The sequence below is a fragment of the Crotalus tigris genome, unplaced genomic scaffold (genome assembly GCF_016545835.1).
Source record: "Crotalus tigris isolate CLP2741 ecotype Arizona unplaced genomic scaffold, ASM1654583v1 scf7180000018550.1270297659:1495590, whole genome shotgun sequence".
NCBI classification, from domain to species: Eukaryota; Metazoa; Chordata; class Lepidosauria; order Squamata; family Viperidae; genus Crotalus; species Crotalus tigris.
Window position 1 is genome coordinate 1,321,075 of NW_024097073.1, and position 17,256 is coordinate 1,338,330.

General features: G+C 42.6%; 1 protein-coding gene across 5 annotated transcripts in view; it reads right to left on the reverse strand.

The window, feature by feature from the left end:
• Window positions 1–7,110: 7,110 nt before the first annotated feature.
• SPEG (striated muscle enriched protein kinase) overlaps window positions 7,111–17,256 on the reverse strand; it is a 134,300-nt gene continuing 124,154 nt past the window's right edge. For all 5 annotated transcript variants that reach the window (XM_039354415.1, XM_039354416.1, XM_039354417.1 and 2 more), the window contains 6 exons: window positions 15,828–16,554; window positions 13,746–13,985; window positions 12,802–13,025; window positions 11,385–11,460; window positions 10,940–11,089; window positions 7,111–9,896 (listed from right to left, as the gene is read on the reverse strand). In XM_039354415.1, coding sequence (XP_039210349.1) covers window positions 9,692–9,896; window positions 10,940–11,089; window positions 11,385–11,460; window positions 12,802–13,025; window positions 13,746–13,985; window positions 15,828–16,554 — 1,622 coding nt within the window. In that variant the 3' untranslated portion in view covers window positions 7,111–9,691. The remainder of the gene's footprint in view (window positions 9,897–10,939; window positions 11,090–11,384; window positions 11,461–12,801; window positions 13,026–13,745; window positions 13,986–15,827; window positions 16,555–17,256) is intronic.

Here is a 17,256-nt window from a genome sequence, read left to right on the forward strand (position 1 = left end):
GGGGGAAAGGCTACATTTGAAGGATTATGGAGCAGAAATAGTGATGACATAGTGGAATGACATAGGAGAGGCATGTGTGGTCAAAGAGTCTGTCATGCGGAGCTTCAATATGTCTCCCCTTACATTTTGTTCATTTATTCAATTTCTATAGCCACCCAATTCAACCACACGACACTTGGTTGTTTACAGTTCTAAAACTATAAAACAATTATACAATAAAAACATAAATACATACAGCAGCCAAGATAATTAACCAAGAAAAATACCATAAACAGTAAAGCCAAGAAATGGGACCCTTAACACACCTGAACCCCAAGCCCAGGTACGTAGCCAGGTTTTAAAGCCTTGAGAAAAGCCAAGAAGGTTGGGGCCATTCTAATTTCTAAGGAAAGGATATTCCACAAGATAGGCTAGAGCAGAGAAGGGCTGTCTTCTAGTTCCCATCAGTCAATACCCTTGACTGATAGAATCTGCAGCATGTCCAATCTGCTAGATTGAATTGGATGTGTAGAGAGATGGTCTACACATGGAAAAAGATGGTCCTCAGGTAACACAGTCCCAAACTGTCTAGGGCTTAAATATGACAACCAGCATCTTGAATTGCACCTGGAAACACACTGGCAACCAGTGCAATTCATGTAGTTAATTTAGGCAAGAAAAACCAAATGCACAGGTAGTATAGGTGTATAGGCTCAATAGTAGTAATTGTGAGAGGGATCTTGGAGTCCTAGTGGGCAATCATTTAAATATCAGCCAGCAGTGTGGTGTAGCTGTCAAAAAAGCCAAAACAGTCCTAGGCTGCATTAACAGAGGGATAGAATCAAGATTACATGAAGTGTTAGTACCATTTTACAGTATAATGCCCTCGTAAGATCACACTGGGAATATTGCATCCAGTTTTGGTCGCTACAATATAAAAAGATTTTAAGACTTTAGAGAAGAGCAACAAAGATGATTAGGGGACTGGAGGCTAAAACATATGAATAACAGTTCCAGGAATTGGATACGTCTAGTTTAATGAAGAGAAGGACGAGGGGGGACATGATAGCAGTGTTCCAATATCTCAGGGGTGGCCACAAAGAAGAGGGGATCGACCTGTTCTCCAAAGTGCCTGAAGGCAGGACAAGAAGCAATAGATGGAAACTAATCAAGAAGAGAAGCAACCTAGAACTAAAGAGAAATTTCCTGACAGTTAGAACAATTAATCAGTGGAATGACTTTGTGGATGTTCCAACACTGGAAGTTTTTAAGAAGAGATTGGACAATCATTTGTCTGAAATGTTATAGAGTTTCCTGCTTGAGCATGGGATTGGACTAGAAGACATCCAAGGTCCCTTCCAAATCTGTTATTCTATTAGTAGTGGTATTACATGTGTTGTGTATGTGGCATCATTTACTATATCTACAGTCACCTTCTGCACCAGTTGAAGTTTTCAAATACTCTTCAAGGGTGGTCCCATGTAAAGCATGTTGCAGTAATCTAAGGGCAATGAACAGGGCCTCCTGGTCCAAGAATGGATGCAACTGGCACACCACCTGAAACTGTGCAAAGGCTCTCCTAGCCACAGTTGCCACCTGTGCCTTGAGTAGGAGATGTGAGAATAGGAGAACCTCCAGACTGTATACTAGAGCTGTATACCCCATCCAGACTTAGAGATAGAAGCACCTTGTCTCCAGAAAGTCCAAATACCCATAGTTACTCAGTCTTGCTAGGGTTGAGTCGAGGCCCGTTTCTTCCCCTTTAAACCTGAAGAACCATCAGACACTGGGATAGGCTATCCACAGCACCACTCAAGGGGCCTGAAGCACAGATATAAAGCTGGGTATCATCCACATTAAAAAAACAACATAAACAAATCAAAAGGCCTAAGTCTACATATCAGATTAAAAATTTAGCCAAGGGTAAAACTAAGCAAGCTTAGCCTTCTGTGCAAATGCATCCACTATTGTTTAAAAACCAGCTTGGTAAATTTTATTGTGTGACATGTAGCCAACATATTGAAAAACTAATATCTATTTTGCCATCAAGTGAAATATTGAAAAACAGACACTAAAGGTGCCTTTTGAAAGATAAGTAAATTATGAAACTATATTTATCTAACTTTATAGATAAAAGTATATTATAGTTAGTGTGTGTGTGTATTTTCATTGATTCATCATTGATTGATTGATTGATTCGTTCATTCATTCCTGGATATTTATGTCCCTGAACAGTGGATCTACTGACTTATCTACACATTTCCAGGCCTCTCCCATTTTACCATCATCATAGATAAGAGAATACTCCATTGTCAGTCCACCATAGAAGGGGATTCTAATCCAAGAAATCCAATGTCATCATAAATGTATTGGCTTTTAGGATGCTAAAACATTTTGCTGAAGTTCCTCCAACATGGTTAATATGATTACTGAATTAACCATTGGGGTATGGGAGTTTCACAGCATGTTGTACCACAGTATAATCGTACAAGTTGAGTTCACCCAACTTACAAAAGCAGAAAAAAAGAAAAGAAAAACTGAAGACTAACCAAGCTGAGCATGTGTGCAATCTCAACCTTTGATCAACTGATTCACATAAGCTTGTTATGCAAGCCCATCCTTTGCTTCACCATGCAACAACAGATGAATGAAACAGTTCTTCTGAAGTAACTACTGTATGAGCTCTGGGGCTGTTTTTCAATTAATTCTGTTTTTTAGTTAAAAAGATAAAATAATTTGACTTGCTTAAGAAAACTTTTTCACTAGTTTGCAGTTTCAGTATAGCTTGTTTGATACTTTCCGGAATGTTCTTTGGTTCAAAAGTAAATGTAAAGGACATACAATAGTTCAAATGTCTTAAAGGTGTTTGAGAAGTGTTGAGTGTACCAGATTTCCAGAATGGCATCTGAGCCGCATTCCATCTGTCCTTGCAGATACAGCTTCAAAGAGTTGGAAGGCTACCTTTGATTTACTCATGTGAGTAGGAGAGTGGGCATGGGTGTCATAATGAGTTAGAATTTTGACTCATCTAGTTAGTGCTGAACTTTCCTGATTAGCAATTCTTAACATAGTAATAAAGAGAGTTCCCAGCATAATAATACATTGCCCTGGCTTCTTTGCTCCATCTGCTTTGCTGATTTCTTTTGTGGTACAGAAGATAACAGGGTAATGTTAAAGAAATGATGGCCTGAGAGGGAGACAGGACCGGGTCAAGGGGATATGGCAAAAATTGGGAAATTCATACTCTTCTCCATTAGTGTAAATGGAGTGTAAACCAAAGGCAATAGGCTCATTGCCTACTACACTAACTAATCGAACCTTTCCAGGATTTTAAACGGAAATTTAAAGGCCCGAGTCTGTCCGGAGTACTGTAAAGATTAACCTTGAGAACTTCTACATGCTAAAGGTGAAATCTCTAATACTGTGATGGAATGTGCACTGAAGAATCAGTGGAAGCAAGTCTAGGCAGCTCAGAACTTTTCAAGAGGGGGCAGTACATTCCCTCAAAGAGAAGCCTGAATTAAGAGACTTCGCAGTTCAGAGTTGAATGGGGAGGGGAAGCTGGATGGGGTCAGTTTAGCCACCCCCTAGAATATCAGGATATACAGTATCTGGTAGTTAGAGGGTTAGCGTGGCTCAGCTTGGAAACCTCTCCCTTTCCCCTCAGCATGGCTGGCTCAGGAATTCTGGGAGTTGAAGTCCACGAGTCATAAAAGAGCCAAGGTTGCCTACCCCTGCCCTAGAATATCAGGATATACAGTATCTGGTAGTAAGAGGGTTATAACTTGAGTTTGGCAAGACTCTGTCCCTTAGGTGTAAACCAGGGGTAGGCAACCTTAGCTCTTTTATGACTCGTGGACTTCAACTCCCAGAATTCCTGAGCCAGCGTGGCTCAGCTTGGAAACCTCTCCCTTCCCCCTCAGCATGGCTGGCTCAGGAATTTTGGGAGTTGAAGTCCACGAGTCATAAAAGAGCCAAGGTTGCCTACCCCTGCCCTAGAATATCAGGATATACAGTATCTGATAATTAGAGGGTTATAACTTGAGTTTGGCAAGACTCTGTCCCTTAGGTGTAAACCAGGAGTAGTCAACCTTGGCTCTTTTATGACTCGTGGACTTCAACTCCCAGAATTCCTGAGCCAGCACAGCTGGCTCAGGAATTCTGGGAGTTGAAGTCCACGAGTCATAAAAGAGCCAAGGTTGACTACTCCTGGTGTAAACAAATAAAGGATTTCTTAGACTTTATGGGATTTACCCACAGAAGCAAAGACCATGTGAACGCTAGCCCATGAAACACCTTTTTTCTTTCCCTTGGCATATCTGAGACAAGCTTGAGTACTGTGAAGAAGAGCCAATAATATGTGTTTGGGGTCCACTCAGAAACTAACTCCAGAGCAAAACATTCTTGTGTGGCACAGGCTGTTCCCACATCACAACAACACTCAATTAATTAGTCCTATATTTTCAGCCTCCATAGGTTTCCCCTGGATTTCTAGTGGCATCTTGAGTAAAAGTAGGAACTCTTGCCAGATGAAGGTTAAAAAATGTGTACTAGGAAGATGATTCAGGACTCTGAGCAGTGTAACTTTACTTACTTACTCATCCAGAGTCTATGAGAAATTAAAAATGCAAAGAGTATTTGTTTCACTATAGTACCTTTTAAAATCAGTTCTTGGATTATTGTACATCTAAATCTGACTTGGGTTATAGCTAATAACTGATTTTTTTTTTAACCAGTTTTGTGCTGATCTGACAAATGAAGGATTCTGTTAGGCCAAGTTACATAAGGTAGTGAGTGGGTAGTCCAATTTTGTTCCTTACTTGCCTGTTTGATCCCGGCACAGAACCTAATTTCAAAAGCCCTTCTTCCATAGGAGCCAGCCAATTTAAGGTCACCATGTTTCATCTCATAAGAAGAACCTCATACAAAATTGGGTAATTATTGAAAACGTGTAACAAAAGAATTGCCAACTGAGTTGTTTCCATTTATTCTGGAGAGGTGGGGCTAAAGAACCCTTTATTTATGCCTGAGCTCAAAGGCACGGATCATTGTGTTCCTTCAACCTGATTTAATTTAAAGCAGAACTTCTAACATTTCAGACTGGTGGTGGATAGATTTGTGTGCACAGGGAGCCTGAACTACTCAGAATCATGGAAGAAGGGGACTGGGCCATACCTTGCAATTGTGTAACTGTTGTCTCTTGTGCGAGATCCTTTTGCATGTGGGTGACGCTCAGCAAGTTCAGGGAAAGGAGAGGGTGAGGACAAAAAGAATGCGGTGAGGAACAAGTATGTTCAACAGGCTATGAAACCAGGAGACTATTAGAAAGCATGTAAAACCATGTTTAGGGGTAATAAGCTAATCTAAATGTCATGAATGGTTAAGAACAAATGGAGAATTATAAGCTGCCTCCATCCCTTGCACACATACCATTACTCCTGCCACCACTGCCACCCACTCCTCACCCCACTCACCCGCACACATGTACCACCAATACCAACACCACCTTCTACTTATGGTGGTGAACAAGATTTTCAAGAATCAGTTGAAGTTTTTCACAATAGGTTAAAGCAGACATGTCAAACACAAGGCCCGGGGGCCGGATGCAGCCCGCGAAGTGGTTTCATGTGGCCCACGAAGCCATCCTGGAAATAGTGAGGGAACGTCCCCCTTTGCCTTGGCCCTGGCTCAGGCCAGCCAGGAACCAATGTACAATTTTGTGGTGGCCATCTATGCTGAAACACATTCAATCTTAGCTCCTCAAGGTGAGGAACTAGGAGAACCTTGAGCAGCAGCCTTGAGGAAGTGGGGCTGGGCTTGGTGCCGTGGGTGCTCAAGGGCCAGGCTGGGCATTTGACCTCTGCTTCCCAGGTCTCCGGGCAGCCCGCACCACCAACCTCCTGAGAGGAACAGTGAGGCTCCTCCAATGGACTATACCTTGGTCCCACCCCCTTCTGCCAGAGACCCTCAGATTTGTCCCACTCCTGCCCAGGACCCCACAGGCACCCTTGACGTGAACAATGTAGAGCTGGCCACGCCCACCCAGTAGGCCACACCCACCCGGCCTCCTGAGGGCATCCTCAATGCTGATGTGGCCCTCAATAAAATTGAGTTTGACACCCCTGGGTTAAAGACACCAATTTTGGTTCTCTTGTTAAGTCCAGCATTACTATGGGCTATCTAAGTTTTGTCTCTACCTTTTTTGGAAGGGTTCATCCTGTGGGTTGAACTCAGCCTCACTTTCACATTGCAGAATGAAAACTTATTTTGCTTCCTTCTTCCCCATTAGTCACAGTGTGAATTTGTGTGTGCATTTTTTTGTATGCACTTAAAGTGCCATTTGTATTTATGGATTTAAAGTTAATTTAATACTACTGTATGTAGCCCTGGGTCAATTCTTTGATGATGCATTCTGAGAAAACGTGTTGCATTTCTCTCTCTCTAAATTTGTACCTAAAGGGGAAACAATGCATATCAGACCAAAAATAATTCCATGGCAACTCCACTCGTTTTTTTCTTTTTTATGATCCTTTAATGTCTTTATTCTGGGTGGAGTCAGGGCTCACATTCGCAACAGGTATTTCTTCTTTGCACCCTGGGAGAGAAATATCTGCCATTGCCTAGGATTGAACTCTCAACCTTCCAAGTGGGAGGTGAGCTTCTTCACCTCTAGGCCACTGTGCTGCTGAGCAATGCCATTCATATTTTTAGATAAATTCAAAGACATTCCGAGGGGTCTCTATTGGCATTCATCCTTGTCTTTAATAGAACATCTAGATCGGGGTAGGCAACCTTGGCTCTTTTATGACTCGTGGACTTCAACTCCCAGAATTCCTGAGATAGCATGGCTGGCTCAGGAATTCTGGGCATTGAAGTCCACGAGTCATAAAAGAGCCAAGTAAAGTTATAGCTTTACTTATAACTGACATTACAACTTGCTAGAGAAACAAGAAGGGTGAATTATGTGCTGGCTCAGGAATTCTGGGAGTTGAAGTCCATGAATCATAAAAGAGCCAAGGTTGCCTACCCCTGACCTAGATTAACCAGCTCAATATTTTTACTAAGAGAAAATACAAAAAATATACCTTTCATTTGTAAGCTTCCATTTTCTCCATGAATCACATCAAACCATTTAAATTATTGTGTCTTTATTTTTACTGGTGAACTGCTTCCACACAAGGCATTTATTGCAGATTTCCCCCTTTTCATTCACCCTTTGGGAAGGAATTCAAACATTTGTAACTTTTTCATGTTTCCCACTATTCATTCTTTTTCTTTCTTTCTTCCTTCCTTCCTTCCTTTCTTTCTCTTTCTTTCCGAAAAAAGACTAGCACAATGTCAAAATGTATAGAGGGTTGTTTTTTTTTTAGACCTATCTTCAGTTTGTGTAATAGGGTATTGGAAAAGCTGTACCCCTTAAATCTCAGCATACTTTTAATATAAACTGCGTGGTAAGCATCCATTTGTAAACCTTATTTTTTAAAAATTAGTGCCAAAATGCTTTTCCAATTATATATTTTAAAAATGTTAAAATACCGCTATACTAATTTTAAAAAGAAAAGCCTTTCCAAACTTTTTTGACATGTAAGAAGCGCTTAGCACTAATAAACGGTTTCTTTTAATAAAAAAGGTTACTAGGATATCCCATCCCATGATTGCTCAGGTGAATATAAATTTTTTTTCTTTCCACCTACAGCATTTATGCTGTAGCTTTGGATAGACCTAGAAAAGAGTGAGATGAGTTTACAGGAAGACTGCAATATCCATGATAATGTGGAAAGTCGTGTGTGGTTCCATTTATAGTTGTAGCAGAAGAACAGCGATTGATTCGTGATAAACCATCCATCTGGAAGAGGTTTGTTGTTTTGCTTTTCCTGTGCAAGAGGGAAAATGTGCATTGTCTCCATATTTAAAATATATTGGACAGGGTGAGAAATGAACTTGGGGGAATCAGAGGCGTGCATTTACACACCCAAGGCAAGACAGGATAGTTGCATTTACGCCCTAGATCAGGGGTAGGCAACCTCGGCTCTTTTATGACTCGTGGACTTCAACTCCCAGAATTCCCGAGTCAGCTCAGGAATTCTGGGAGTTGAAGTCCACGAGTCATATAAAAGAGCCAAGGTTGCCTACCCCTGCCCTAGATGCCTGGGTTCAATGTTCTCTTCTGATCAACTGTCAACATCTTATTTCCACTATCCTACCCAATCTAGGTTTGTAACTCCTCTCTACCCCAATACATCAGAGATTCTGTAGATATGAGAACCTGTAGATTCTAATGTTCAGAATGGCTTCCATCCTTTTCAGTAAGACCTGAAAGGTTGATTGCTATGGATACTATACAGGCCAGGCAGGGTAGAAAACAGACGACCTGCAACTTCATTCCTTGGGAAGGGAGACAGCTAGAAATATTCCCCTGACTATGTTAAGTGGCTTCATTAGTGAGTTTCTATGGCAGCGGAGATAGAGTCAGCTACCTTCACCACAGCAAGGCTAACAAGTATAAAGGACTGGGATGAGCACAGAGGCCATTCCATTCCCTTCCTTAACAATAAAACCAACACACAATGTTGTACATCCTGAGAAAGCCTACAGCAAAAGAAAAAGCTGCATAAAAGTGGAAGCTCTCTGCCTGTTTGACCAGGTGTTCTGCAGGTCCCAAGATGTACTTTGGCGAAAGAGCATTAAGGAAAGAGTCTTGTATAAGTGTAAATACTTTGAGGAGGTGGAGTTGTGTAGAAAGTCTATACTTGATTCATGAAAGTGGGCAAGAAGACAAAGTGTCTTCTGCACGAGTTCTGAAGGGGAAAAAAAGATTATACTTTCAGAAAAGCATGTGCAAAATGCAAAGGAGAGATTACGGTGAAAGTTCGAAGATGAAAGATCTTCTAATGGCTGTCTTAACATCAGTGTTTCTCAACTTTGGCAACTTTAAGATGTGTGGAGTTCAACTCTCAGAATTCCCCAGCCAACGTACATTGGGTTGCTGTAAAATCCTAAGACCACAAAGTTGGAAGAGGCCACTGAAACCCTTGAATCCAACCCTACTCAGTGCAGAAACACAAATTAAAGTTTCTCTATCTAACAGATGTAGACTTAATGCATGACCCTCCTTTCCTATTTCCTGCCTTGGGAAACAGAAACAGCCATGATGATGACAACAAATTATCCCACGACTGCATTGCGTATCGGTTACACGGGTGGCGGACAAAGTTTTCCCTTCCTGTTGTGCCTTCACACAAACCTAATCTAGCAGGGCTGATCCATCTTTTTTCTTTCCCAGTTCAGGTTACTTTGCAAAACAAAACAACGGGCCACTCCTCAGGGCTGTGTACCAAGGAACGGAGGGCTGTCCATTAGACACAATGCAGAAGGAGTCATCTGAATCTTCCAAGGAACTTTCTTCTGATGAGCAGAGGTCCCGGCTTTTGCCTCTTCAAAGCCCTTCTCAGATTTCCCAGACCACATCACCCCTTTGCGAACCAACCCCCACAGTCGCATGTCTTGTCACCAGGCACTATTTCATTCCCTCTAAACCAGCTTGCCCTGCTGTGAGGATTGTGGGAGAAGGGGAAGATCAGCAGCCAGTGCTGATGACTCTTTTTCATCCATGAGGTATATCAACCAGTCCCACCCTGGCTGGGAGGACAGGTACTTGGCCCATTACGCCCCCTGCTGGAATGTTTTGTGGCTCCTCCGGCAGGGCAGGCGGCTAGGGCACGTGGCTGCTAGCGCCATGGTAGGAGCGCAATAAGACCTTGTGCTTGGTAGCCACTTCATTGCGCCGACGCTGCTGCTCCACCAAGAACTCTTTCAGGCGACTCGTGGTGAAAGTGAGGGTCTGACGCCGCAACTTCATGAGATAGGCATCCTGGAGCCACGGATTGGCGAAGCAATCCTTGAGAGTGGGACGGCTCCTGCAAGAGATAGGTTTATGAGAAGGAGCTTGTTATATTCAGGATGGAAATAAAACCCCAGACTGAAAGTCAGGTAGAATGTAAAATGCACAGGGCGCCATTTTACACTAATGCAGACTCCTGGGCCTTCATCCACTTCTTTACACTGATGGGTTGCTGCAGCTCTCCAGAGTTTCCAACGAGAACTTTTCTCAGCCTTACCGGGAGATATCTCAGCCTGTACTTGAAACCTGATTTGTATAAATTATGCACTCTGATATTGAACCCAAACATGACATATCCAGAATTTGCAACAGAAATAAGGCACGACTAAGGCAGTTCCAACATCTTGCTCCTTTTTAAAGCCATGCCGCTCCCATTCCACAAAACCACTGGTGAAAGGTACACAGGATGGATTTTTAATTGCAGGAAAGGATATTTAGAATTATGCTACTGATGGATTTTGTTTGCAGGAAAGGATCTTGAGAATTATGCTACTGATCACATCTAATGACTGTTCTAATATTGGCCGTGAATTTCCCTGACCCTAGTGGTCTTCTGTAAGGTGCTAAAGATCAGGTTTTCTCCTTAAGCACTGGGACTGGAAACACTATTGGTTGGTTTGCCTGCTGCTTGTCTCTTTGCTATTGATTTGTAAGATGGAAGGATTTAGCTGGCCCTCTGGGACACGATAGATTAATTGTTGCCATAGCTTCTTTCTTTTTTTAAAAAAAAAACAAACATTGGAGTCTTTACACTTTTTATGCTCTTAATTCATTGTTAGCTGCTAAGTCCCAGTGGCGAGGCGAGGCGGGCAGCCATACACATTGTTTAAGTAAACATGCAAAGAAACGAACAATTATTTGCTTCCTCTTGCAATCCTCCAAGCAAAGCCCTGTGGATATCCTAAAGCTTATAGTATGTTTAATAACCTTCACGCTTACACTACGGTGATGCTATTTGGAGTTCTCAATCAAGGTAAGCTTCAGATGCTGCTCAACTAGGCTGACAAAACCTGCGCTGCTCTCAGGTTCCGTCATTTTCTTTCCCCACAATTCACTCACCACGGATGAGCAGAGAGGACTTTGCGGATGAAAAGTGCAGCACTCTGGGAGACGTTGGGGTAGAGCTTGAAGGCATCGTAACGCCCTGCAAGGATCCTGCTCTCTATCTCCAAGGTATCTGCTTCAAAGAACGGTGAGCGACCACTGAGCCTGATGGGAACAATTGAGAATGGGAGCAATGGACAACACAAATGATCCGCTTGTCTATGGAGCTAACATTCCACAGTGAGGTACCAATGTGTGATTGGAGGCTTTTGTAAGACGCTGGTGCCTTTAACACTTTACAGAGCATGTTATTTCCCAGCTCAACAGAATATCAAGGAAACAGAACTATGGGCTCCAATTTGGTATACTTTTAATGCAGGAAATTAATCAGAGTTAAGATCTTTAATTCCACTTGACACACTCAACTTCCTGCCATCACTCATCTCATTTCCATACTTACATAATATACGTGAGCACTCCTATGCCCCAGATGTCAGCTGCTGAGCCAACGGGATCCCCCTTCACCATTTCTGGAGCTGCAAAGGAAAGAAAGGACTATACTTCTTTCTTCTTTGCAGATGACATGCAAGGCCAAAATCCATATTGTGCCCACAAGGGCTTCCTCTTATTATTAAAAAGTTTTTATTTTCCATTTATTCATACAAAATAAAATAAATTCCTAACCATTGGTACCGTCTGCCCACTCCCCCCAGGCTGTGTCCACCCTCTCTAATCCTTCCCTACTTCCCTCCTCTTTCTCTCCTCCCCTCCTACTCTCTTCCCCTCCCCTTCTCCTCTAACCATCCTACTTCCTCCCTACTCCTTCCTCCCCTCTCATCCCTCTCACACACATGAACGCAGCACAGGAAGGGCTTCCTCTTAATATACTGAAGAAACCCGTGAGAGGCAGGGAGAGGGAAGGAGGGAGAGGGAGAAAGAGGATGAGAGTTCAGAGCAAAAATATTTCCTCAGGCCCATCAGAGACAGAGTAAAAAGGAACTCAGACTATAACCAAGTAAAGTGTGGTCACCAAAAGGCTGATACAGTGTTTTTGCACAGTTATCCGGTCAATCTTCAAAGGGGTATCATTCCACTGATTATTTATTTTTTTAGATTCATATCCTGCTTTTTTCCGTAGGCCCTCCAGCTGGTGTGTGTAGTGTTCTCTCCTCCCAATTTTCTTCACAACAGCAGACCTGTGTAGTAGTTGGGGTGAGAGAGAGAGAGCAACTGCCCAAAGTTATCCAGTGAACCTCTATGGCTGAAAGTGGACTTGAACCTGGATCTCCCGACCCCTAGTCCAGCACTTAACCATTGCTCCTCACTAGCTCTGGGTTATTCATGCTCAAATATTGCAAGCTGTCCAGAGTTGTGAGATGAGCAGCATATGCATTCATTAATCAATCAATCAATCAGAAATGTAAGACGTATGTATAAATTGTGGGATTTTCCATGCCTTGAGATTTCTGGCTACGAGAAGATAACCTTAGCAGGAAGGTATTTGCCTGGCAGCACAAGCTAAGTCCTTCTTCCACCTCCCAATGTCAACCATTCAGAAGAAAAGCATTTTTACCTCTGCCCTGGGCAAGATGGAACAAACGTAGAGTTAGGGTCTTACCAAATGCTCTGTAGCTAACTTTCATAGTTCTTTCCTTCCTGCTCTGCTTTCAGTCTCCTTAGCAATCTGATTGTCTGCCACTCCATTCCATTACCTACATTTCTAGATCAACCTAGGTATCTCATGCCTCTTCCAAAAGCGATTTGTTTTCCTCGTCCTCTTGCATGATATATCTGATATATATATATATATATATATATATATATATATATATATATATATATATATATATATATATATATAAAAAACACAGACTCACCCATGTATTCTAAAGTGCCAACACGACGCCCTAGCTGTCGCAAAACTATTGGATTGTATGTCTGGGCACTACCAAAGTCAATAATTTTTACTACATTTGTGGTGGAAACAATGATGTTTTCAGGCTTCAGGTCAAGGTGAATGATATGTCGTCCATGAAGATATTCTAGACCTTGAAGGATCTGCGTTATATACCCCACCACATCATCCTCTGAGTATCGGAACCTATGGGCATAGAAATGAAGTGAAAGGATGGTTGGGAATTCAAAAATCAATTCTAGATGTATGTCCTAGTATAATTGTACCATACTTCCTATTTGAAAACAATTAGCCCTAAATAAGCATATTGGAGGGTTTTTTTGCTAGCTTTCATCCACCCTTCAAGTATATTGAGAGTACAGCTCCTAAAATTCCCAATCTGTGGCCCCTTCTCGAGGGCCTTTGTTTGGGAAAACTTGCCATAATGTTTTTCAGTCATGGTCATTGTATTACAGTATAATTTGTCATCATCATATTACATAACTATTTTAAGATAAATGTAATGCTCCTTCCTGCCTTGCTAAGGTGAGATTTTCATTTTTCAGATTATGACCTTGCTAGTATTCTGCTTGACATCAGCTTAACCAGTTTATGTTTACATAGTTGGATCAAGCAGAAATTTCCCTTCAGTGGGACAATTCATTGCCCTGCCTTGAATAAATGATAATCTCCATTATCAATTTCCCTGCTAATTGAATCTGGTTCAGGTTGCAAAGGATTTGTTGAGAATAGCCAACACGTTTGCGACCATATTCTTCCAAAGCTCTTTAACCTTGGCCTGATGTATTTCCTTACGGAATTCTTTGCTTGCTGTCCAAATCCTGCAGATTCCTGTTTGCCTGTCTTGGACGCAAGGATCTTTCTAACCATCTGAAGTCTCATTCTCACCATTTGCCCCGAACAAACCTGTCCACAAGGTGGAAGAGGATCTCTTTCCCAGTGCAATATTCTGCGATCAGCACCAGATAGCGAGGAGTAATGTAGGCTTCGTGGAGGGTCATGATGCGTTCGTGGTGCAGACCCTTAAGGATCTCGTACTCCTGCAGGACATTTTGCTTGCCTTCTGCCTCATAGGGTACAATTTTGGCCAAAAAACACTTGCCTGTGGCATTCTCCTTACATTCCCGGATCACTCCGAAACGGCCTCTGCACAGAACCATGTAATATACATTTAGTGCATGGCTGGGTGCTGTTTAGTGCAATCTAGGACCACCTTCACATGCAAAATCGATCAATCAAGAGTCCGGGGCCATTCCATGTAAAAACTTGGTGAATCAGTATTGACTAGCTCAGGGGTAGGCAACCTTGGCTCTTTTATGACTCGTGGACTTCAACTCCCAGAATTCCTGAGCCAGCATGGCTGGCTCAGGAATTCTGGGCGTTGAAGTCCACGAATCATAAAAGAGCCAAGGTTGCCTACCCCTGGACTAGCTTTACTTATAACTGACATTACAACTTGCTAGAGAAACAAGAAGGGTGAATTACATAACCTGTTTGTCACACTTCTTTTTGATGTCCTAACATGTGTAATCCCACAGAGCCCATCAAAAGGGTGGAGATAAAATAATTATGTTCTGGACATTACGAAGGATAATACGAAATGGGAAACAGGAAATGTAAACCCCTGTTTTTGGTTTCTCTCCTACAAAACACATCTGAAGTTGTTTTGAGCCTTACAGCTCAAGGGCAATGTTGAAAATGCTTAGTTAAAGAAAAGGGTGATTGTGCAGCATATCAGCAGATCATACAAGCTCCTTGCAAACTGTGCATACTGCCGCACAGTTCCCAGAGACCGGTGAGGTCCCACAGATTGGGCCTCCTTCAGGTCCCGTCGGCCAGACAATGTCGGCTGGCGGGCCCTCGGGGAAGGGCCTTTTCTGTGGTGGCTCTGACCTGGTGGAATCAACTTCCCCCCGAGGTTCGAACTACTCCCACCCTGCCGGCCTTTAAGAAAGCCATTAAAACTCTCCTGTTCCGGCAGGCCTGGGGCTGATGTCCCCGGGGGGGGGGGGGCGGGATATGATCGGACACGCTGTATGAATGTATTTATTTTATTGTTTTATTGTCATATTATTGTTTTAATTTTGTACGCCGCCCTGAGTCCCTTGGGATTGGGCGGCATATAAATTTTAGAAATAAATAAATAAATAAATAAATTTTTGTAATACAGAACTATAGGTCAATAATCCCCACAGAATCTGAGAGATTAGCAACAGATTTCACATGGTTACTCATAAGCTCCCTGAGATTTTGGGAGCTGTAGTCTTATAAATATTCCTAATGAGGAAACTAGGTATTTATTTAGATATTCATCCTTAAAAAGCCTGGACAGAGGTGTGAGAATGCTCTTCCAAGTACCTGAAAGGATGCCAGAAGGAAGTTCTGCCTTCCTGAAGCACAGGGTATGAAATCATGGTAAGTTATAAAATAGCAAATTCCCACTGAATATTAAGAAAAACGGGTAAAGCAATTTCATCAGTGAACCCAATTATCACTGAGGGATCAAGTTGCCCTTTGCTAGATTTGTTCAAGAAGCTGGATAACTTCTGTCAGGCATTTTGATCTGGATTCCTGCATTTACTAAGGGACTGAACATGATGGAACCAAATTATCTTTGACTCATCCATGAAATAAACAAAGAGGGGAAACTTCTCTGGAGTTCAGTTCACAGTATTGCAATGATCTGGGAGCTACAACATCTATTCAACTCAATCAGCCCCACTGTGGCCATGGTAAAAAAAAACCCCTCTGTTATTATTTACAAAGGTCTGAGGCTGCATACCATCTAAAACACCGTATTGCAGAAATAATTCCATGAAAGATTTCAGTCTCAGTCTCTGACATCTCTGGCCAAAAAGCTCCAGGGGAAAGGAAAAATGTCATCTTATGAGCCTGTTGGACACCTTACTTGCATGTGGAATACTGGGCTAAATGGCCCAAGGTAGGATTCAATATAAGGCAGCTTTGTTATTGATATGAATAGCTTACCTCGCTTTCTCATCCAAGAAGGTATATGGTTTTTGAGGCACTCCTTGGCGCAAAGCAGATTCATCTTTTGAAGTAAGACTGCCCCGGGCTCCACTACTAGTATCCTTAATGGAGGTAACGTTCCGCCTTAGAAAACGTGTGCGGGAAGGCATTTCTTCTGTGGTGGGGGTGACCGAGGGGCTGGGGGCATCCTCTTTTGCGATAGGTGGTCTCGGTGGGATGGAGACAAAAGAGGTGGCAACATATGGCACGGTTTTAGGAGAGATGGTCCCTGGTGAGTCCACTGTAGACGTTGGAAGTGAAGGCTGGACTGGGGAGAACTCGGAGACAGAAGAACCAGGGGATGATGCTGGGGCAAGCAAACCCTTGGTGATAGTCGGGACATTGTGAGTGCTAAGGGAAGATATTGTCCTGGAAGACTTTAATGTTGGTTCTGGGAAAGGAGCCTTTGCCATGGATGGACCTTCCAAAGAGGGGGAATCCTGGGAAGATGGAAGGAGGGCTGTAATTGGGAGCTTTTCTTTCTCTGAAGCCACAGATGTCTCCTCACTGGCTCGAATCACCTGTGGCACTGCAGGAGCCTGTCCTAAAACTGGCTCAGGGATCGACAGAGGACCAGTGCTTTTCATCCTTGGTTGGGGAGTCTGATCAGGAAGTGTCTGAGTAGATCTGGTTGAAGCTGTTCTGTTCTTCTTGGCAGGAAGACCTGAATGGGCAGCTGTGGGTTCTGAATGGGAAGAACGCGAAAGTGAAAGTTTCTAGGCTCACTTTCCTTCCAAAAGCCAGTGAGAATGCTGAGTTGACTCCTCTCCAAGATAGGAATGCCAACTGTGATAGAACGGGATGAAGGAGGAAACATTCTCTGCATTAAAGGCAGCTGCATTTTGCTACCATGGGGATGGATTTACAGACAGTTGAAGGCACAATCCAGAATGTGGAACTATATGGCAAGCGCTAGCCACCCAGGCTGGAACAAGGGGTTGGCTGCTATAAGAAACAAGCTGGATGAGATGCCACCAAACAACCTCTACTGGTGTTTGCCTCCTGCTTTCTGAATGATTCACAGAAGGACTTCTCAAGAACTGTATATCACTCTGAAGTGTGGCGATAAGAACGTGGACTAAGCTTAAAACTTAAAAGGTATTGCCGCCTTGCAGCGAAGCAGACGGCAAGCAAATTCAATAAATAAGTAAAATAAATAAAAAGGTATTTACTTATTTAATAAATAAGTAAAATAAATAAAAAGGTATTAACAATAGAAGAGAAATTGCCAGTTCGGAAAGATAGAAGCAGGGCACATCTTATTTTTTAATATGAGTAGAATCAAATACAGAATAAGAAAATTCCCATCCATCCAGATAACTATCTCATCATGTTTCCCCCCTCCCCCTCAGTCCTTTTTGATAATGTCGTCTTTTTGACCAGGGGT